Here is a 19102-nt window from a genome sequence, read left to right on the forward strand (position 1 = left end):
ACTGATGAGCCCATTAAAGGCATTCTTCATTTGTTAGCATTTTTGATTTCTAACATTTGCTATTGACTATTTCTTAGAGTTTTATCTCTGCTTACATTACCCATATAGTCTTGCATACTATGTATTTTTACCATTAGACTTAACATATTAAGTTATTTTAAGTTTCCTGTCTGATAACTCCAACATCTGTGTCACAGAAGTCTGTCTGGTTCTGATGCTTACTGTGTCTCATCAAACTGTGTTTTTTTCCTTACTCTTTAGCACGCTTCTAATTTTTTGTTGAAGGCCAGATGACATTGGCTGTATTGGCTAGTAGGAACTGAGGTAAATGAGCCTCTGGAATGAGGGTTTATGTTAATCTAGCTAGTTGTGTTTAATGTTTCCTGTAGGTCCAGAGACTTGAAAACCCTTTACTGTCTTTTTGTCCCACCTCTTGACTTAGCTATTCCCTAGATGTTACTCCTCAGAGCGTGTGTCTTGAAGCTCTTCCAGCTGTAGTCCACAGTTACACTGGAGCCCTGTTGGTAAGGTGTGAGAGGGAAGCATTCTATTAATCATTTGATGAAATCTCAGTATTTTAGTGGGCCTGTGTCCTCGGGCTGTGACCTTCATAAGTGTTTCTTAATCCCACTCTGTGATGTTATAATACAATAAGAAATATATAAACTTGGTCTTTGTTCCTGACTCCTGGCCAGAGTTCCTGAAACTCTTGTAATTTCCTTAGTGATAATATAGGTGCATCTTCTGTCATATCTGGGTTTTGTCCCTGTTCCTGAAATAGCTCTGGAGAGATAAAGGTGAAAGGAGCATCTTTTGTTATCGTAACAAGCTCCTTTTAACTGCACCAGTTTATGCAGATGACATGAGCTTTTGGAAAGCCCCTAAGGATAGAGGGCTGGTTGCCACAGATAATTAGTTGGAACTTTCAGCCCCAGACCCCTAACCTCTAACCTCTGGGAGAGGGGCTGGAGGTTGAGTTAATCACTAATGACAATAACTTTAATCAATCATGCCTATGTAATGAAGCCTCCATTAAAACATACCCTAACCAAAGGAGTTGGGAGAGCTTCTGGGAGGGTGAACGCATCAGTGATGGTGCAGGGAGAGTGGTGTGCCTACAGAGGTCATGGAAGCTCTCTGCCCCTTATTCCATATCTTGCCCTATGCATCTCTTCTCTCTGGTTGTTCCTAAATTGTATTCTCTTATAATTAGCCAATAATCCAGTGAGCCGTTATAGCAAATTATCAGACTCAACGAGAGGCTTGTGGGAACCCTAACTTATAGGCCATCAGTCAGAAGCACCAGATGCTTACACTTGTGATTGGCATCTAAAGTGGGGGGATGGGGCGCCTGGGTGGCTCAGTCGGTTGAGCGTCCGACTTCGGCTCAGGTCATGATCTCACGGTCCGTGAGTTCAAGCCCCGCGTCGGGCTCTGGGCTGATGGCTCAGAGCCTGGAGCCTGCTTCCGATTCTGTATCTCCCTCTCTCTCTGCCCCTCCCCCGTTCATGCTCTGTCTCTCTCTGTCTCAAAAATAAATAAATGTTAAAAAAATAATAAAAAAAAATAAAGTGGGGGGGGGGCAGTCTTGTGGGGCTAAGCCCTTAGCTAACTCCAGATGAATTATGTCAGAACAAAATTGAATTTGGAAGACATCTAGCCGGTATCAAGAACTGGTTAGTGTGGGGAAAAACACACATTTAGCATGTGTGAGTAGCAGAATGTATAAACAAGTTTTCTTTTACCCTCCCCCCACTTAGATGAGATGGAAAGGCCAGAGGGTGTGGGAGTGGGAGAAACCTGCCCTTCCCAGAGTAGGATCAGACTCTGGTACAGTAATTTCCCCTGGGGAATGCTCAGAGTTTATTTTACAAAGATTACTCATCCCAGAGCCACCAGGGATCTCTCTCAGCAATTAAGGCCACAGGTGGCATTCCCGGAGATAAAACCATAAAGGTGTGTGGTGTCCCTTCAGCTGTGGCCCCTAGGAGTTCCTCACTCCCATGCTAGTCTGTGCTCTGCCTCCCACATTCCACCAGTGTTCCTACCAGGTTCCAGTGGCTTCTGCTCCAGGTGAGCAGGTGTCTGCTACGACTCTCCAGGTTTTGAAGCAGCAGTTTACCCCACACTCGGTTCTCTGGTGGGTCCAAAGAGTCGCTGATTTTCAGTTTGTCCAGCTTTCTCTTGTGGTAAGGAGTGACAACTTTCAAAATCCTTGCATGCCTGAGCTGAAACCAGAAGTCTTTCTGAAGGTATTTTTTCCCCCTTCCTGAAGTATTTTAAAAACCGTGCTAAACTGAAGAGTTTTAGGCAGAAGAGCTCTTGACCTTAAAGTCCACAGAAGGCACTCCCCAAGGATGCAGTATCCCATCCCACATTAGAAACGGGAGTGTCCATATACATAGGCCACAGTGCTTGGGCACTCCCACTGTGCCTGACCCAGATGGAACTGTTCTTGCTACTTAGGGCAAAGTGAGTCAGGCAGCCCAAGCTTTAAATCCTCATTCTACCACTGACTGGCTGTGTGGTCCCCTGCCAGGCTAACCTCTCTTAATTCATCTGTTCCTCTGCCAGATGAATATCTGAGGAACTACTTCACAGGCCTGCTGCTGGTAGAGCTAAATAAGGGGTATGTGAAAAGGTAGCAAACTGCATGGCACGAATGGCAGCCATTAAGCTCCTCAACCTCTCTGAGCCTCAGTTTCTTCTAGCATGAAATGAGGTTGATGGATTGTAAAGGGTCTGGCACTATTCTTGCATGAAACAGCTCATTTAATCAACACTGCAGGAATAACCAGGATTAAGGACAGAAGTGGAACCCACATTTATCCCGTTAAGAGCCCAGTGACCTTCTGTCCAGTATCTTTTGATACTCAGATGATCATCTAGAAAGGGGTGAGGGCAGAGATCTGGTAATTCTTACTTGCAACACATGTGGACATACACACACATACACCCAACCACTAACATCTGTTATTTTATTTTTTAAAAAAAGATTCCAATACAAGGCCCCAGAGTAGTGCATGCAAACCAATGACCCTCAAGCTGTCACCATCAAATGACCCATACAATCTGCTACCACATTCTGTGACCTGGCAAAGAGACCAGCTTCTCCCTTTGAGTACCATCATCTAATTATGCCAATGTCCAACCTACCACCTGGCTCATGATGACTCAGAAGTACACTTTAGTATCTGAACAGCAAAGACACATTGAGCTGCAAGTACTATTAGTAAATGTCCTTAGTGTATTAGACATGGAAAAATACAAACAAGGTGTGAAAACAGAGGCCAACTTCATGTGATATCTGAATCCCCAAAGTCTCTTCCATACATGATCTTTGTCTAAGGAGATCTGCCAACACCGCATCAAGAACTTGCTCACTTTTGGGGTGCCTGGCTGGCTTAGTCGGAGGAGCTTGGGACTCTTGATCTCGGGGTCATGAGTTTAAGCCCCATGTTGGATGTAGAGATTACTAAAAAGAATAATTAAGAAAAAAAAAAAAAAGAACTTGCTCATCTTCTCATGAGATGGAGTGGTTTGCCTTGAAAGACTGCGGGAAGAGTAAAATATTCACATGAGGTAAGAACTTGAAGCTGTGGTTGCAACCCATAGGCCATCTTTACCCTGATGATAACTCATCTCTATAAAGCCAACTTTGTGCCTGTGTGAATTCTGGGAAACGTTAGGGATAGAGAATTCTAATTCCTGTCAGGTCTATGATTATATAGAATATAGCCATAGAAGAATTAAATGGAAGAATATACCCATGGAAGAATTCAATCACATCAGAAGGTTTTAGTTTGGTTTAGTATATTCAGTGTTTTGTTTTGTTTTTAAGTTTAACTTTTTAAGTGTGTGGTTCTTAATGCTCTTAGTTACTTACAGATTGCTACCTGGGTTGACTTCAGGAAAAGGGTATGTTCAGTAAACTAGTCTGAATTGAAATCACCAGCTAATTATGAGATATATTTTCATAAGAAAAGTAATTATGACGGAAAGCAGCATTTAGCTTCTGGAACTACCTGCTTTTTGGTGCAGAGAGTATCCTCCTCTTCAATCAGAGAGCAATGACAGACTGAGCAGCAGGGAGCATGCCAACCATCTGTGAAACCCTCCATAATAACAGCGGGAAGGGCATGAGAAGGAAGAAAGGTGCCTGTACCAGGCAACATCTTACAGACCTGGTTGCCAACTTCCCAACCCCCACCACAATCAGCAAGGCTGGTAACTGGCTGATATTAGCAATCCACTCATATTCCTTTGTTTGCAAACAGAACAGTGTCCTCCACACACCCTCCACCCACTTCCCATTCCCACACCCCTATACAGGATCTTTTCACTCAGCCCAAAAATCCAACAGATGCTAAAGAAATGCGACTAGTGTCAACACAAATACAGATCAGCTTTAAACCACAATGTTTTTCAAACATTCTCAAGACCAGCAGGGGTCTTCCCAGAAGGTAACAAAAGGAATCTCAGCTCTCACACCTGTAACCAGTGAGAGTATGACCCAGAGTTAGTTAAGAGATATAAAGTGACTAGTGGTCAGTTATTGTTCATTAATCAACAAGCCTAATTGCAGGAACTCTACCTAGAGCTGAGCACACTTGGGTATCATGATGTCAGACGTCAGGTAAGGATTACATTCCTGTAAACCAAAGCACCAGAGCTAAAGTAACAATTTCCCTTTTTGCCCTTACTTGATGAAGAATTCAAGTAGTGTGGTGCTACCAGAATGATCCTGGCTTGTGCCTCTTCAAACATTTCCACTTCTTAATACTAAACATTGGTAGGAAAATACCTCCCTGGTGCCCAGATCAGGACAGGATGACCCAAAAAGGAAGAAGGCTGATCAACTTGCCCTGAAAATTATTTTATCTTCTGACTCAAGGAAGTTTCCACTGTCCTGGCAATGTCCCACAAAAGCTTCCTGATATCAATCCTAAATTACAGACTGGGCCCTCTGAAAAAGCCCAGGCCAGAATAATTTCACCAAAGCTCTAGAGGGAGGTTTCTCTGGGACAATTATACCATCAGTTATTCAGTTCCAACAGAGTAACATTTGGGTAGACACTCTTCTCCCAAAGACTACTGCCTCCATCAGCCAAAAAGTTAACCACTCCCATCTTCTGAACAGCCCACGGTCAGACCCAGTGATAGCCAGGACTGGAAGTTTAACTTCCTGAAACAGACAACCAAGGACTTAAATTGAATGGAAACACCCTGGTGAAACATCACCCCCTGCCACCTCCTCTTAAAAAGAGGTGCTGGGCTCTCCTGGGTCTAAACTATTGCCTTCATGCAGCACCTCTCCCCTTCTACTGCATGGGTTGGGATGTGCCCAGCAGGGCAGAGGAAGCCCCAGGTGAAAGAAGCCTAATAGGGACAGACTTCTGTCTGACCAAAGAAAGGTTTAAATGAATCCACCTTGTCTGTCTTGGCTGAACAAAGTGCCCTATTTAAGGCTTCCCTATAATACTGCATAAGGACCAAAGACTAGGCAGGAGCACATGGACTCACGAAGACTGCCCAGCAGAACTGCATTTAGTTGTAGTCGGTAATGAAAATTTAAAATCCCTTCTAAAGGGAAAACCCAATTCAAAAAACAAGTAACAAAAAACCAACCCAGGAAATACAGCAAATGAATGCTTATTCTTCCTGTTCTGGTTCCCACTTTACTAATATTCAACTGTAGTGGAAAAACCTCCAAGTGCACAGCACGAAACAGCAGATTCCCTGCCCTAACCTGTGTGCACACCTTAGATGTTACCCTTCCCCCTTCCCTCTCGCCCGCCGAGCCCACCAGCCCTGCCCTGCTCCACAGGCTCCTGCCAGGCCCTGGGCCCAAAGATGCCCTGCCCGCGGTCAGTGGGGTCAGTCAGTGCCCCCCTTCTGTTTAGCCAGGGTGCGCTTCAGCTCCCTCAGGTTCTCGGTCAGCAACTCCACCTCATCCAAGCGGCCACACTGCTTGGCATCAAAAATGTACGCCTTGATGTTATCAATCTGCTGGAGAAGGAGCTCCTCCTCTATGGGCTCCTCGCCCTCTGGCCCACTGTCACTGTCCATCTCAAAGGGGTTGGTACAGGTGGCTTCCTCAAACGGGTTGCCAGGAACAGGAGGGCTTGAGGGCCTCGGGCAGGGATACTCATCTTCCTCATCGAAGGGGTTGGGCGCTGGACTGTCTGGGTTAGTGAAGGGATTCCCTGCTATGGCCTCCTCCTCTTCTTCCTCAAAAGGATTGTATTCTTTGAGGACACAGGCTGAAGGGCCAGAGGCAGGCTCTGCAGCCGGAGGGCTGGTAGAGCCGTCTGCTGTGGGGCTGGAGGGGTCTTCCTCCTCGAAGGGGTTTAGAGAGGCCAGCTCACTCTGCTGTGACACGGTGCTCTGGGGGAGGGGTTCCTGGCCAAGGGCTGGGGGCCCAGACCACACTCTGACCGGCTCGAGAGCTGAGACGGGCGAAGGAGTCTTCTGAGCCGCACCGCTCTGAACTGGGGAAGAGCCTAGATCCAAAGCATAAGCAAGGTGGGCGCGAGGCTCCCTGCCAGGCTCCAGCTGGAAAGGCCGGATTTCTCGGAAGTCCAGGGACCGAGTCCGTGTGTGTAGGGATGCGGCCTGGAACTGCTCCCGCTCTCGTTCCCACTCCCGCTCACGCAGCATCTGCAGCTGTTCGCGCTGCAGGTCCTCCTCCTCGGCCTGCCTCCGGGACAGCTCGATGGCCTTCTCTGTCTGCTGCTGGTCGTACTCATCCTGCAGCTGCCGCAGATTCTCCTGCAGCATGCGCACCTCGTCCGCCCGCCCAGCGGCCCTGGCCTGCCTGATGAATGATGTGATGTTGTGGATCTGCTGGAGGAGGGGGTCTGAGTCTTCGCTCTGCCCCTGACCTCCAGACAGCGGGAGCCAGCCCTCAGCCTTTCTCAGGGGGGCAGGCCCCCCTCGAAGGGACGCCACTTCCCCATTAGCCGTACGAGGCGCCAGGTCACTCCGCCGTTCCTTAAGCCTTCGCTGGGATTCCAGGGCAGCCTGGGGAGACACCAAAGCCGAAGGGAAGAAACACAGTCACCAGGCTGACAGCAGCCATACCATCAGCTGCCCCTACGGTCCCACCGCCCCTGTGCTGATGAGACTCCAACTGCCCACCTCAGGACTCAGGGATCCAACTGCTAAGTCAGATCATGCTTTGTGTGCTTTAGGGGAGAGGAGGCACATGGCCTGGCTTTCAAAAATAAATTCATAAATAATAGTAAGTTAAGGGGTAAGATTTTCTCTATCTTAGATTATTCACTGGCCACATGCTGGTCTTAAACCTGTGAGGTCTAGTATCACTCGTCTACACTAGAATCTCACCCAATATTAAATGCACACATTATTCTGTTTACGGTTGCATCTTCCAAAGCGTTCTACAAGGAGCTCCCTGAGGTCTGGGTCCCCTGAGATCTGTGCTACAGGGAGAAGTGGCAGCCTCCATGGTATTCTGGATGGGAGAAAATCAGCAGAATCTCTGAAGAAATATAGGACTGACCTGGGGAGAAAAACAACTATTCTGGTATCTACAGAGGAGAGGCCAGAAAGGAACAGAAGAGAGATGCAAACGGGAGAGCACGAGAAGTTGCGGTTTACCACGACCTCAGAGGACCCCTTGGGAGCCTGGGGCAGCCTCTGTGCCCAAGAGGCTGCCAGCAGCATTTCACTTGCCTGTCTCTCCAGGATCCTCTTCCTCTCCATTTCCTGCTTCCTTTTCTTTTTCAGTTCCTCAAACTGTTCTCTGGTTGGCAGTGACATCAAACCAAGCAACTTTTCCTGTAGGAAGCCACAGACAATTTTATGTTTTAATCTTTTCAGGAAGAACATCAGCCTAATGAAGTCTGTTTGTAAGCCTCCATCTGAGCCCCATGCACGCCCGCTACCCCTTCCCTGCTCTATGTTTCTCCACAGCACTTTTCACTATCTTCTAAGCTATATATTTTAGTTACTTCTGGTCTATCCCCATCTAGAAAGTAAATTTTACAAGAACAGGAATGTCTTTTTTCATGGCAGGACACCCAGCACCTAGAACACTGTCTGGTACACAGTAGGCACTCACCGCATGACTGCTGAATACACCACTAATCAAAAGGACAAGGGGCCTGGGCGCCTGGGTGGCTCAGTCAGTTAGATGTCCAACTTCGGCTCAGGTCAGGATCTTGTGGTTTGTGAGTTTCAGCCCTGTGTCGGGCTCTGCGCTGACAGCTCCGAGCCTGGAGCCTGCTTTGGATTCTGTGTCTCCCTCTCTCTCTCTCTGCCCCTCCCCTCCTCACGCTCTGTCTCTGTCTTTCAAAGATAAATAAACATTTAAAAAAAAAAAAAAAAGGACAAAGGGCCCACTTCTCTGCAATACGGTGTTGGAAAACTAAGCCAACAGGGCTCTAGTAGATCACCCTATCATGCAGCCCCAGAGGTGGTTCACTGTGGCTCTCCCAAGAGGTGTGCTGAGGCAGAAACAACTCTGCTCTAACCTCCCAGGGTGAGTCAGTCTGTGAACAATCAGCTGTCTCCTCCCAAGCAATGGCCCAGGAAGAGTCCCTTAGGAGCTCATCCTGAGGAAGAAATGGCATGTATAAGTATGTCTGTCAGGCAGTATTCATACAAGCAAAACACGGGAATCTATCAGATACCCGGTGAAAGGAGAGTGAGTAAAGGATGGTGCATGCAAAGTCATATTCTGTAGCCATTCAAGTGACAGCTATTTAAACAAAGACTATGTAAAAAGTGTTTATGATACAAAATTCAGTGTTAAAAAGAGAAAACATAAATTTGCAAATATGTACTAATCGTGTTTATATAACAAATACAAATGAAAAAAAAGGAAAATATGCCAGAATGATGTGTCATGGTCCTGGGGACATAGAATTAAGAAGTTTCTACCCTTCTTTGTAGTCCAGATTTTTCTCTAAGTGTGACATGACTGTATTTATAATTTTAAAAAGTAAGTGTACAAATAGGAAATAAGCCTTTGGCACGGTCTGCCTTCTGAGAGGCAGAAAAGCAGGGAAGGCAAGTGAGACGTTCCTATCACCCCAAGATGGCTTTACCTGCACAAAAAGCGTAGCTGAGTATCTGATCATCCTCTGCAGCCGCAAAGTGTTTGGATGTGGTGGAGGGTCCTGGTTCAAGCCCAAGGTTAAGATCTTCTTACTGAAATGGAACAAACATATCAATGTAACAAGCATTTCTAGCCCCAGAAACAAGGGAGCAATCTCTGAGTTGCCAGGCTTTCATGCCAGAACCATCCGTGGAGGAAACAGGTTAAAGACTTCACGAAGTGTCCTTTAAGGCAAAGCCCGTTTCTTACCCTGTGGTTGTACCCAAGGCCCCCAACACAGCACAGGGTAAACAACCAACACTCACCCATTAAGGGACTGGCCACACATGTAGGGCCAACTTCATGAGGGAGTAGCCAGGGCCTGGTTTAATATTCTGCTGTCACAGTCTTAAACTTCCTAATAATCCCTACTGTGGACTTGCATTGTCATTTTGCACTAGGTCCGCAAATTACATAGCCAGTCCTGCACAGACAGATGGACAAGGCTGCCCCATCTCAGTTCTCCCTCTAAATCATTATACTTTCTACACTTCAAAGGGCTGATTTAACCCCAACAGCAAGTCCATGGTCAAAAAGCAACTGTTGACCAGCAGAAAGAATCTGGCTTCCTATCCTGGCTCCACCACTTTGCCAGCTGTGGTGCATTTTCTCACGTACAAAATGAGCGTATTAATCCTTACCACACCGGGTAACTTTGGTCCAATAAATGAGATGTGGATACAACCAATGGTTGGCACAAAGATGGTGTCAATAATCAGTTCCTATTTCTTTAATAATAAGGAACATTAGAAGCCTTAACCAAGTTACTGAGACGTGTTGAGAGCCACAGCTGGTGCCTACCCTCAGCTGGCTCCTCACACATACTCCCCAGGACTCCGGGTGAGCTCAGGCCTGCCAGCCACCCACCCCCCTCATTGAAACCGTATCTCCTCCACTCAAGGCAGCGAGTCAAACATCACCTTACCTTAAAGCATCTATGAGCTCATACACTTTCTGCACTTCTATTCGAAGGTCACCGGCATGTTCCAGACTGTAGGTGGTCTCCCCAGCACTAAGAAGAAATCACAGAAATGTTTAATCCAAGTTTCATCACGCTTACTGGAGAGCATTGTGTAAAAGGGCTCTAAAGATTTAAGGCCTTACAAAGGTAGACACAGCTAATTCTCTCCAAGCGGTATTATCTCAGACTTCTGTATATAATGCAGGGCTCATTCCTCTTCTAAATATAAGTGCTAATCACGTGGAAGCTGCTTTCTGTTCTTTTAGTCTGCAGATACCACAGGAACAGATTTGTGCCTAGGCCTCTAAGGACTAGCTCTTACACTCGTCACCAAAATAAATGCAAATGAATCTACTTCAGCCTACTTTCCCTAAACAATTTCATTATACCTAGTAAGATACATGAAGTAGTTTACTAAATAAGTTGGCTACACCACATCAGAGGAAAAAGCACCTGGCTTTTCTCACTCAGACTACGCAGGGAGACCGTTCAACACCTAGTGATACCCAGCACAGCATTAGATCAATTGCCCCATGCCTCTGGGTCTCATGAACAATTGTTCCCTACATGAGAAAAGCACTTTGACTCCAAATTAAGAAGGGAGGAGTACCCAGGGTGGAGCAGGCGACTTCAGAGAAGGCCAGAGGTGGCTTAATTCCACTTAACTCCAAGGAACAATAGCAGTCATCATGTGATCTTAGAACTGTTCATTTACAAGTCTGTCACCCCCATCAGGCCCAAAATCCAAGTGCAATAATGATGGCTTTTCATTTTTATATCCTCAGGAACTAGGACATGGCCAAGCTTCATCCATGTCCACTGAAAACAGAAACACTTCAGAAGACCTTGCAGCTATTAATGCAGCCTCAGCAATGGCCATTCAACCCCCTTTCTGAGGCAGCAGCAATTTAAGTGAAATAAACAGAAAGGACTGAGGCGCTGACCTAGTTTATCATCTACGAGAAAGTGTGAGCTGGAAAAATCTTGGTGTGTGCTGTAACTAGAGGATCCAATAAGGTGGTTTCATCATCTCAAACTGCATAGTTTGCAAAAAGAACATCAGACCAGAATTGAGGATGCATCCACTTCGTCTTGGTATCTCCAAGTCATGTGGAAAATAACAAGGTTGGCCCAAATCTGAAAGCACTCCCAAGGTTTCAGTCACATCAACCAACATGTTTCCCACAGAGCACCTATCACGTCTGGAGTTACCTTGTTCATGACTTTTTCACTTGGTTATGGCCTGTGCTCCCATGATAATGAAGCTCTATAACAGTGGACACGGTCTTCACTGTTCATTGCTACAGTCCCAACACCTAAAATAGCACTTGGCACGTAGGTAGTGTTCAATAAATATCCATCGAATGAATGAGGGAGTAAAATTCACCTAAAGCCCTTTAGAACCAATCTTTGGAGAAGGAGTAAGAGTTAGACATCTGGAAACACGTTGAGCAATGGCAGTTCCCCAGCTGGATGGGGAGGCCCATTAACCCACAAGCGTGTCTGAGGCACAAAGCAAGAAAAACAACAGACTCGGGGACAGGAGCCCCATGGGTAACAACATCATGAGACAAAGTTTAGTGCCAGCTCAGACCGCCAGGAACACAGCTCTCCCTGCTGGGATCCAGGAAGAAGATAATCCTGTCATGATTTCAAACCAATGGGCACAGGTGGGAGGCAGGTGTTCATTCCAGTAAGTTCCAGGGAGGAAGAGAGCAGGAGACAGGTGCTCCAAGCCAACGAGTCTCCATTTAGGGGAGCTATATACCAGAATGACTTGAGCTGCTTCTCCCAACCTACTCACAGGAAGGATATATGCTCCACTGATCGAAATTGCTCAGTGAACTGCAGGTAGAAACGAAAATGTGTCCTTTCCTGCCGTTCTTCATTCTTGGAATGAAAAGAGGAAGAATGGGGTACAGAAGGTGCAAATAGAAGAGAAGGCGTAGCGGAGGCTGAGAGGGCTGGAGAAACAAGGATTTCCTCCCCTGACACTGTCTTCTGCCAGAGGCTACAGACATCCAGGTGCTAGGACTGGGGGGAATGGAGGTGGTCTGCAATGGTTTCTTTCTTTTGTGTTTCCCTCCCACCTCTCTTTTCCTTCCCTGTGGGCTGGCAAACACTGGGGGAGGGAACAGGGACTGGAAGAAGAGCCCTGAAGCAACAGCAGAGGCAGGGAGACATGCAAGGGAAAGGATATTTTTTGCCACAAACCAACTGGGTTTAGCCATTCGTATTTTGTAAGTCAGACATTTACAGACTCATAAGTCAAGAAATTCCTTAAGGACCTTGTAAATGAAAAGGTTAATTTTCTTTTCATGTGAGACCCACACGATAGACTTAGAACGTAGTCACTGACGTCATGAAGGAAAAGCCAAGCTTTGCTTGTGGGGACACTATAACATACTGCCACAGTAAGTGGGTAAATAAAAACAAAGGCAGATAATTCTCAAACTGAAAGCACTGGATGCCATAATTTTCTTCCCTGCAGATTGGGGAAAGACTGTGGGGATCCGATTCTAATGGTAGCACTTCAAACTCCAGCTCACATATCACTAACCTACAGAAGAGGCAATGCTCCTAAGAAAATGTCAGCATATTTCTTCTGTAAAGGGCCAGATAATAAACATTTTTAGCTTTGCCAGATAGTATCTGTCACAACGTTCAACTCTGCTGCTGTAGTTTGTAGTTATAATCAAACAAATGGGCATGGCTACGTGGCAATAAAATTTTACTTATAAAAACAAGTGGCAATAACAAGCGTTGGCAAGAATATGGAGAAACTGAAACCTCATACACTGCTGGTAGAAATATAAAGTGGCGCAATCATTTTAAGAAAACAGTCTGGCAGTTCCTCAAAAAGTTTAAAACCTAGAGTTACCATATGACCCAGCAACCCCACACCTACATATATACCCAAAAGAAATAAAATTGTATGTCCACAAAAAGACTTATACTTATACATGAATATTCACTGAAGCATTACTCATCACAGCCAGAAGTGGAAAAACCCAAATGCTCATCAACGGACTAATGGATAAACAAAATGCGGTCTATCCATACAAACGCATTCACACAAAAGGGATGGAACACTAACATGTGCTACCACAGGAGTGAACCTTGCAAACATTACACTATGTGAAAGAAGCCAGACATGAAAGGTCATATATATTTATGATTCCGTTTATGTGAAATGTCCAAAATAGGCAAATCCATAGACAGAAAGCAGACTAGTGCCTGCCAGGGAGAGGAGAAATGAGCAGTGACTACTAATGGGTATGGGGTTTCTTGGACTGATGAAAATGATTTAGAATTAAGACAGTGATGATGGTTGTACAACTTGGTAAATATATTAAAGACCACTGAATTGTACCCATTAAAAGGGTGAATTTTTTGGTGTCTGAATTATATCTTAATTTTAAAAAAAAGAAAGAGATGACAGGTTGGATTTGGCCCATTAGCTAAAATGTGCCAATCCCTGCTCTAAAGGAAATGCTTGCTCTAAGTCCTGACACCTCAATGTCACCCTGAAGTAGCATCTAGCTAGGCAGGTGCATGAGGAATACTGTCCTTGCTCACCTCCAGATGCCATACTCGGCAGTGGGGCCTATGAACCTGCTCAATCAGAATGACTGGGGTCACGGGGCGCCTGGGTGGCTCAGTCGGTTGAGTGTCCGACTTCAGCTCAGGTCATGATCTCACAGCTTGTGAGTTCGAGCCCCGCGTCAGGCTCTGTGCTGACAGCTCAGAGCCTGGAGCCTGCTTTGGATTCTGTGTCTCCCTCTCTCTCTGCCCCCAACCCACTCGCATTCTGTCTCTGTCTCTGTCAAAAATAAATAAACATTAAAAAAAAAATTGAAAAGAAAAATGACTGGAGTCACTTGAACATGGCTACATGGGACTATACAGATATGACAAAGATTCTCCACAGTTGCTCACAGAAGAAAAGCACAGCCAGAGTTAAGATTTTCATTTTCAGCTACCGAGGGGCTGCCCTAAAGGCAAGAAAACAGTCATCACTGAATTAGAAAAACAGAGGAATAGCTTACTTTAATGATGCTGCCATCCTGATGTATTCAGGAGCTTTTTGGTCAACTTTCTCCATGCAAAGTCGTAATTTCTAAGAACAAAAAAGAAGTGAGTGGTGCTTTCAAGGTACAGAAAAGTTACACTGTTATCAATAGAGAGGCATTTAAAATCTATAGTTTTCAGGGCACCTGGCTGGCTCAGTCAGTAAGAGTAAGAGCATGCAACTCCTATTCTCAGGGTTGTGAGTTCAAGCCCCATACTGGCTATGGCGCGTACTTAAAAAAAATTTTTTTAATTAAAAAAAAATAATACGTACAGTTTTATAATATAGAAATATGCAGAGAGTGCTTTTTGTTTGTTTTTACTGTTATCAATTTCCTGATTTACAGACCTCCTTTAGAAGCAGTAAATCTTGCAGGAAGGAAAGTGACAACAAAACTTTTTACCGGATGTTTTTGCAGGGAGCAAGGCCTTCCAGGACAGACACAAGCCAATGAGTTTACCAAGGCAGACGAAAGGAACTGGTTGCTACATTCTTCCTCTGCCAGGTGATGAAAGATACCAGCAAAAGGCATTGCCAGGGCTCACTTCAAAGATGAAGGAAGGAAAAGCACAGTGGCTATTTACAAAAATGAGTTATCAGGTCACGAACTCCATACACAGAATGGATAATGGCTACATCTGCAGCTCAGCACAGGGTTTCATTAACACCATTTCTAGTAGAAGTCTAAGTATTTTCATGGTGACTCCAGAAACACAGCCATTATGACCTGCAGAACTGCTAACAGTGACCATTCAGTGATCATCAGACAATATATAGACAGTCCCCGACTTACAACGGTTATTGGACTTTATGATTTCTCAACTCTACAATGGTGTGAGGCATTGATAGGCATTCAGCAGAAACTGTACTTGGGACTTTGAATTTAGATCACTTCCTGGGCTAGTGGCATGCAGTCTGACGCTCCCTCCGCGAAGCTGGGCAGCAGGCAGCAGCTACAGGTCAGCCATGCGATCACGCGGGTCAACACCCAATACCCTTACAAGCATTGTTATTCACTTCCAGGTACAGTATTCAACAGTTATAGGACACACTCAACATTTCATTATCAGATAGGTCTCTGTTAGAGGATTTTGCCCAACCGGAGGCTAATATAAGTGTTCCCAGCACAGTTAAGGCCAGGCCAAACTATGATGTTCAGTAGGTGAGATGTATTAAATGCATTTTTGACTTAGGATATTTTCAACTTTGGTTGGGTTTATCAGGATGTAACCCCATTGTAAGTCGAGAAGACCTATACACTCTTCCTCTGCTCAGGGTTGTGCATGAGCTGCTTCTGCTGCCCAGGCTGATCTCCTCCCCATCTCCTATCACCTCCCTGCGAAACCTTCACTTGGCAATTTCTCCTTGGCCTGCAGGTCCCCCTGGCCACTGGGAGGCTGAGGCAGTCTCACCCCCAGGCTGACACTAAATCCCATTTTTCATTACACTACGTTCCTCTCAAAGTGAGCATCTACCAATGGTGTTTTGGGACTGCTGGTAGTAACGACAGCTGAGGCAACTGAATGGACTTAATAGGGGAAGCTCTATCTCGCAGTTCATGGGTTTGAGCCCCACATTGGGCTCTGCGCTGACAGCTCAGAGCCTGAAGCCTGCTTCAGATTCTGTGTCTCTCCCTCTCTTTGTCCCTCTCCCACTCAGTCTCTCTCTCAAAAATAAACATAAAAAAAATTTTTTTAAAGGGGAAGCTCTATGCTCATGGGCAGTCACTCAAACTCATAAAGCCTGAAGCTTCCAAGTGAGTTTCCCAGGACTCCTCTGGCCCACTGTTTACCACCTGCTCCAGCTTCTGCCCTCACCCCCAAATCCTGCCCACACCCCACGCAACCATCCTTCTTCCTTTTGCCCCTGGGCCACCAAAGTCTCCAACTTCCTGCTTTCAAGTAGGCAAGGAAGGGAGACGGAATGAGGTTGTTGCAACACACCCCCAATGACTCTGTGAATTACCCAGGGCCCTAGCTAGGAAATCACACTATAGCCCTTTGGCAGAGACTAAAAGTGATTCAGAGGAACAACTTCCCAAAGCATCTCCAAAATGTGCAGGCGTGTACATAATTAACAGCCAAATCTGCATCTTGCATCAGACCAGGACCGCACACAGTGAGTCACCTCATACAGCTTTACAATGTCGGGGGTGTGCTCCTTCTCATCAATCTGCTGCTCTCTCTTCAGTAGCGTGTCCTTGCAGTGTGTACAGCAGCGGATCCGGTCGTCATCCTTTTCATCCAGGACAGAGCTTACACTGCTCACGCTGCTGATACTGCCCCGGCGGGAGCCATGGACACTGTTGGGTGACTGGCTGGGGCTGGTGTGGGTGCTCAGGGAATCCTTGCTGGCACTGGTAAGCTTATCTGTAAAGCACAACACAGGACAGGCAGCAGTGAGCCCGCAGACTCCAATCACCCTAGTGCTCACAACAGAGGGGAGTGCCACAGGTGCTGATACAGGCTGTGTCTATTGGCAAGAAGCACCAGACCTCTGCCATCCTGGGGTCAGGCTCTGCGGTGGCAGAGACTCTCACTGCCAGCCAGGAAAGCGCCACACAGTCTAGGAAGGTCTCTTTGAGGCTCTGAGGCCCATTCCTAACCTGACCCTAACTGCCCTCCTCCATTTGCTCTGCCTCCAACCAATCCAATCCCTAGACTGTCCTAACAGACTTCCCCGCCTCCAAACATCTGACTCCTACCCTTTCCAAAGCTCAGCTCGAATGGCACATCCTTCAGGAAGCCCTATATTCCTTGAGACAAAAAAAAAAAAAAAAAAAAATCTGCCCTTCCTATCAGTTCCTACCATATCATCCCTCTTAGAGCACTCTCCACTTTTGTCCCAGTATGACAGTGCTATGTATACCCAGGGCTGTTCTATGAATCTGTGACTCTATGATGGTAGGAATTGCCCTTTCATACTTGTAACCCGATATATGCAACAGGGCTACCCCATAGCAGCTGCCCAGTAAATGTTGATTAATTAGCTCAAGACAAGAAAGGTGAATAGTGTCCCAAAAACATAGCTTATGAAGTCTCAGGTGAGACACAAAGTCAGTCTCAGGGAGAAAGGGAAGGTATCAAGGTAATGTGTGCCTGCTGACTGTGAGAACTGGACAGAGGAAACATCTGCTTCTGCCCCATGTTGCCCAGATGCTCTGTAGCCAACAGCACATGCAGAGTTAGCAGAACTCTCCAGGGTTGCAAAACCACACTAAATGTCCCAGAACTGGCCCAAAGCCCAGGAGATCATCTTTAACAACTTTTAACTAGCTGAGACTCAGAGTTCTGATCCTCTGGTTCAAGCAAACCTTGTAGCCACTGTCCCCATAATTCTCAAATGTGTCTTCTACACTCCCCCAACTATTCTACTTGCTCATCTACTAACCTTCCCCAGGGCCTTTCCACAGCTTTGCTCCTGCTCTTCACTCTACCCAGGTTCCCTCCTGCTCTCTTTGCAATCCTGATTATCTTAAAGGCTCTTCTCGAACATCACCTCCCAAACCTGAACATCCATGCTCTTGATCTCCCCAGCACTCAGTGTCTCTCATATTATGACGTTACAGTCTGTTCTATATGACAGTGAACGGTTTGTGACTTTAACCTCAAAGGGAAGGACAGCCTGGTACTCATATTTTAAGACCTTCTCTTACAAGCTCCACTTCCAAGCAGGGCTGACCACAATTGGGTCAGCTCTCTTGAGTGTCTGACACAATGTCTCTCATAGTACTTACCTCTTTATAAAGCAATTATTTGTTTGTAAGTCTGTATCCTCTGCTAGATGCTAGACCCTTTGGGAGAATGGATGATGTCTTAAAGACCAGAGGTAGGCAAACATGACCTGCAAACCAAGACCAGCCTGCTTTTGTATGGCCCTTGAGCTAAGTATGGTTTTTAAAAGGCTGTTTAAAAAAAGACAAAGAGGGGCACCTGGGTGGCTCAGTCGGTTAAGCCTCCAACTTCGGCTCAGGTCATGATCTCACAGTTTGTGAGTTCCAACCCCACATCGGGCTCTGCGCTGGCAGCTCAGAGCCTGGAGCCTGCTTCAGATTCTGTGTCTCCCTCTCTCTCTGCTCCTCCCCCACTCATGCTCTCTCTCTCTCTCTCTCTTTCAAAAATAAATAAAAACATTAAAAATTTTTAAAAAAAGAAAAAGAAATGTCACAGAGACCGCCTGTAGCACACAAAGCTTAAAACATTTACCATCTGATTTTTTACAGAAAAAGTCTGCCAGCCCTTGTTATCCACCATTGTATCCCTGGGCCCTGGCAGTGCCTAGCCTATAGCAGGCTTCATGGAATCAGTAAGTGAATGGATGAAGATCCCATAGAACATTAACTCAGACAAAAATGTTCAAAAAATCACTAAGTGGTGATCAGCAAACAAGGTAGTCACAAGAGGAGATCAGGGTCCAGGGCACCGCCTCCACGTTACCTACTTGCAAAAGGGAGACTGATGAGTTCCATACACTTCTTGCACATAATAGACCCGCAGAGCCGGCAGTGGTGGCGGCGGTTACGGATGCTGAACTTATTCCCACAGTCTGGACAGAAAGGAACATCCTGGTCGTTGACCCAAGGCACCACTGACTTTTCTATTGCTTTGGGAAGAACAAAACAAAAATCAAACAGAAAAACAAGCCATTTTTAAAAAAGAGGTGTGATCAGGAAGAAAGATAAACAGAATGAATGTGAGCAAAATTCTGGAGTTACCTCGTATCTTAGCAGACTCGGTATTCGTTCTGTCGAATGCAGTGAGCTGACAAAGAGAAAACAGTGCAAATAGAGTTAAACAGGTGATGTACACACTTTCCACAGGCAAAAGGCATCAAGCAGGAATTTGCACATCTTCATTTCTCAAGTCTCATTTGTCATCACCAACCCCACAAAGCCACAAAAGCAATTTTGCATGAGACAGAGTATTAGCTTTGCATCTGGAAGGCAGCT

At 45.9% G+C, this 19102-nt stretch overlaps 1 protein-coding gene across 3 annotated transcripts in view; it reads right to left on the reverse strand.

Moving 5' to 3' along the window:
• Positions 1-2964: 2964 nt before the first annotated feature.
• Positions 2965-19102, reverse strand: part of RBSN (rabenosyn, RAB effector) — a 33381-nt gene continuing 17243 nt past the window's right edge. For all 3 annotated transcript variants that reach the window (XM_086697353.1, XM_086697352.1, XM_025922300.2), the window contains exons 5-12: positions 18869-18914; positions 18595-18756; positions 16282-16523; positions 14132-14202; positions 10047-10133; positions 9072-9174; positions 7696-7800; positions 2965-7023 (exon numbers count right to left, since the gene is read on the reverse strand). In XM_086697353.1, the coding sequence (XP_086553479.1) occupies positions 5878-7023; positions 7696-7800; positions 9072-9174; positions 10047-10133; positions 14132-14202; positions 16282-16523; positions 18595-18756; positions 18869-18914 (1962 nt within the window). In that variant the 3' untranslated portion in view covers positions 2965-5877. The remainder of the gene's footprint in view (positions 7024-7695; positions 7801-9071; positions 9175-10046; positions 10134-14131; positions 14203-16281; positions 16524-18594; positions 18757-18868; positions 18915-19102) is intronic.

This window comes from Puma concolor, chromosome A2 (assembly GCF_028749965.1).
Source record: "Puma concolor isolate L17-30 chromosome A2, mPumCon1.1.hap2, whole genome shotgun sequence".
NCBI lineage: Eukaryota > Metazoa > Chordata > Mammalia > Carnivora > Felidae > Puma > Puma concolor.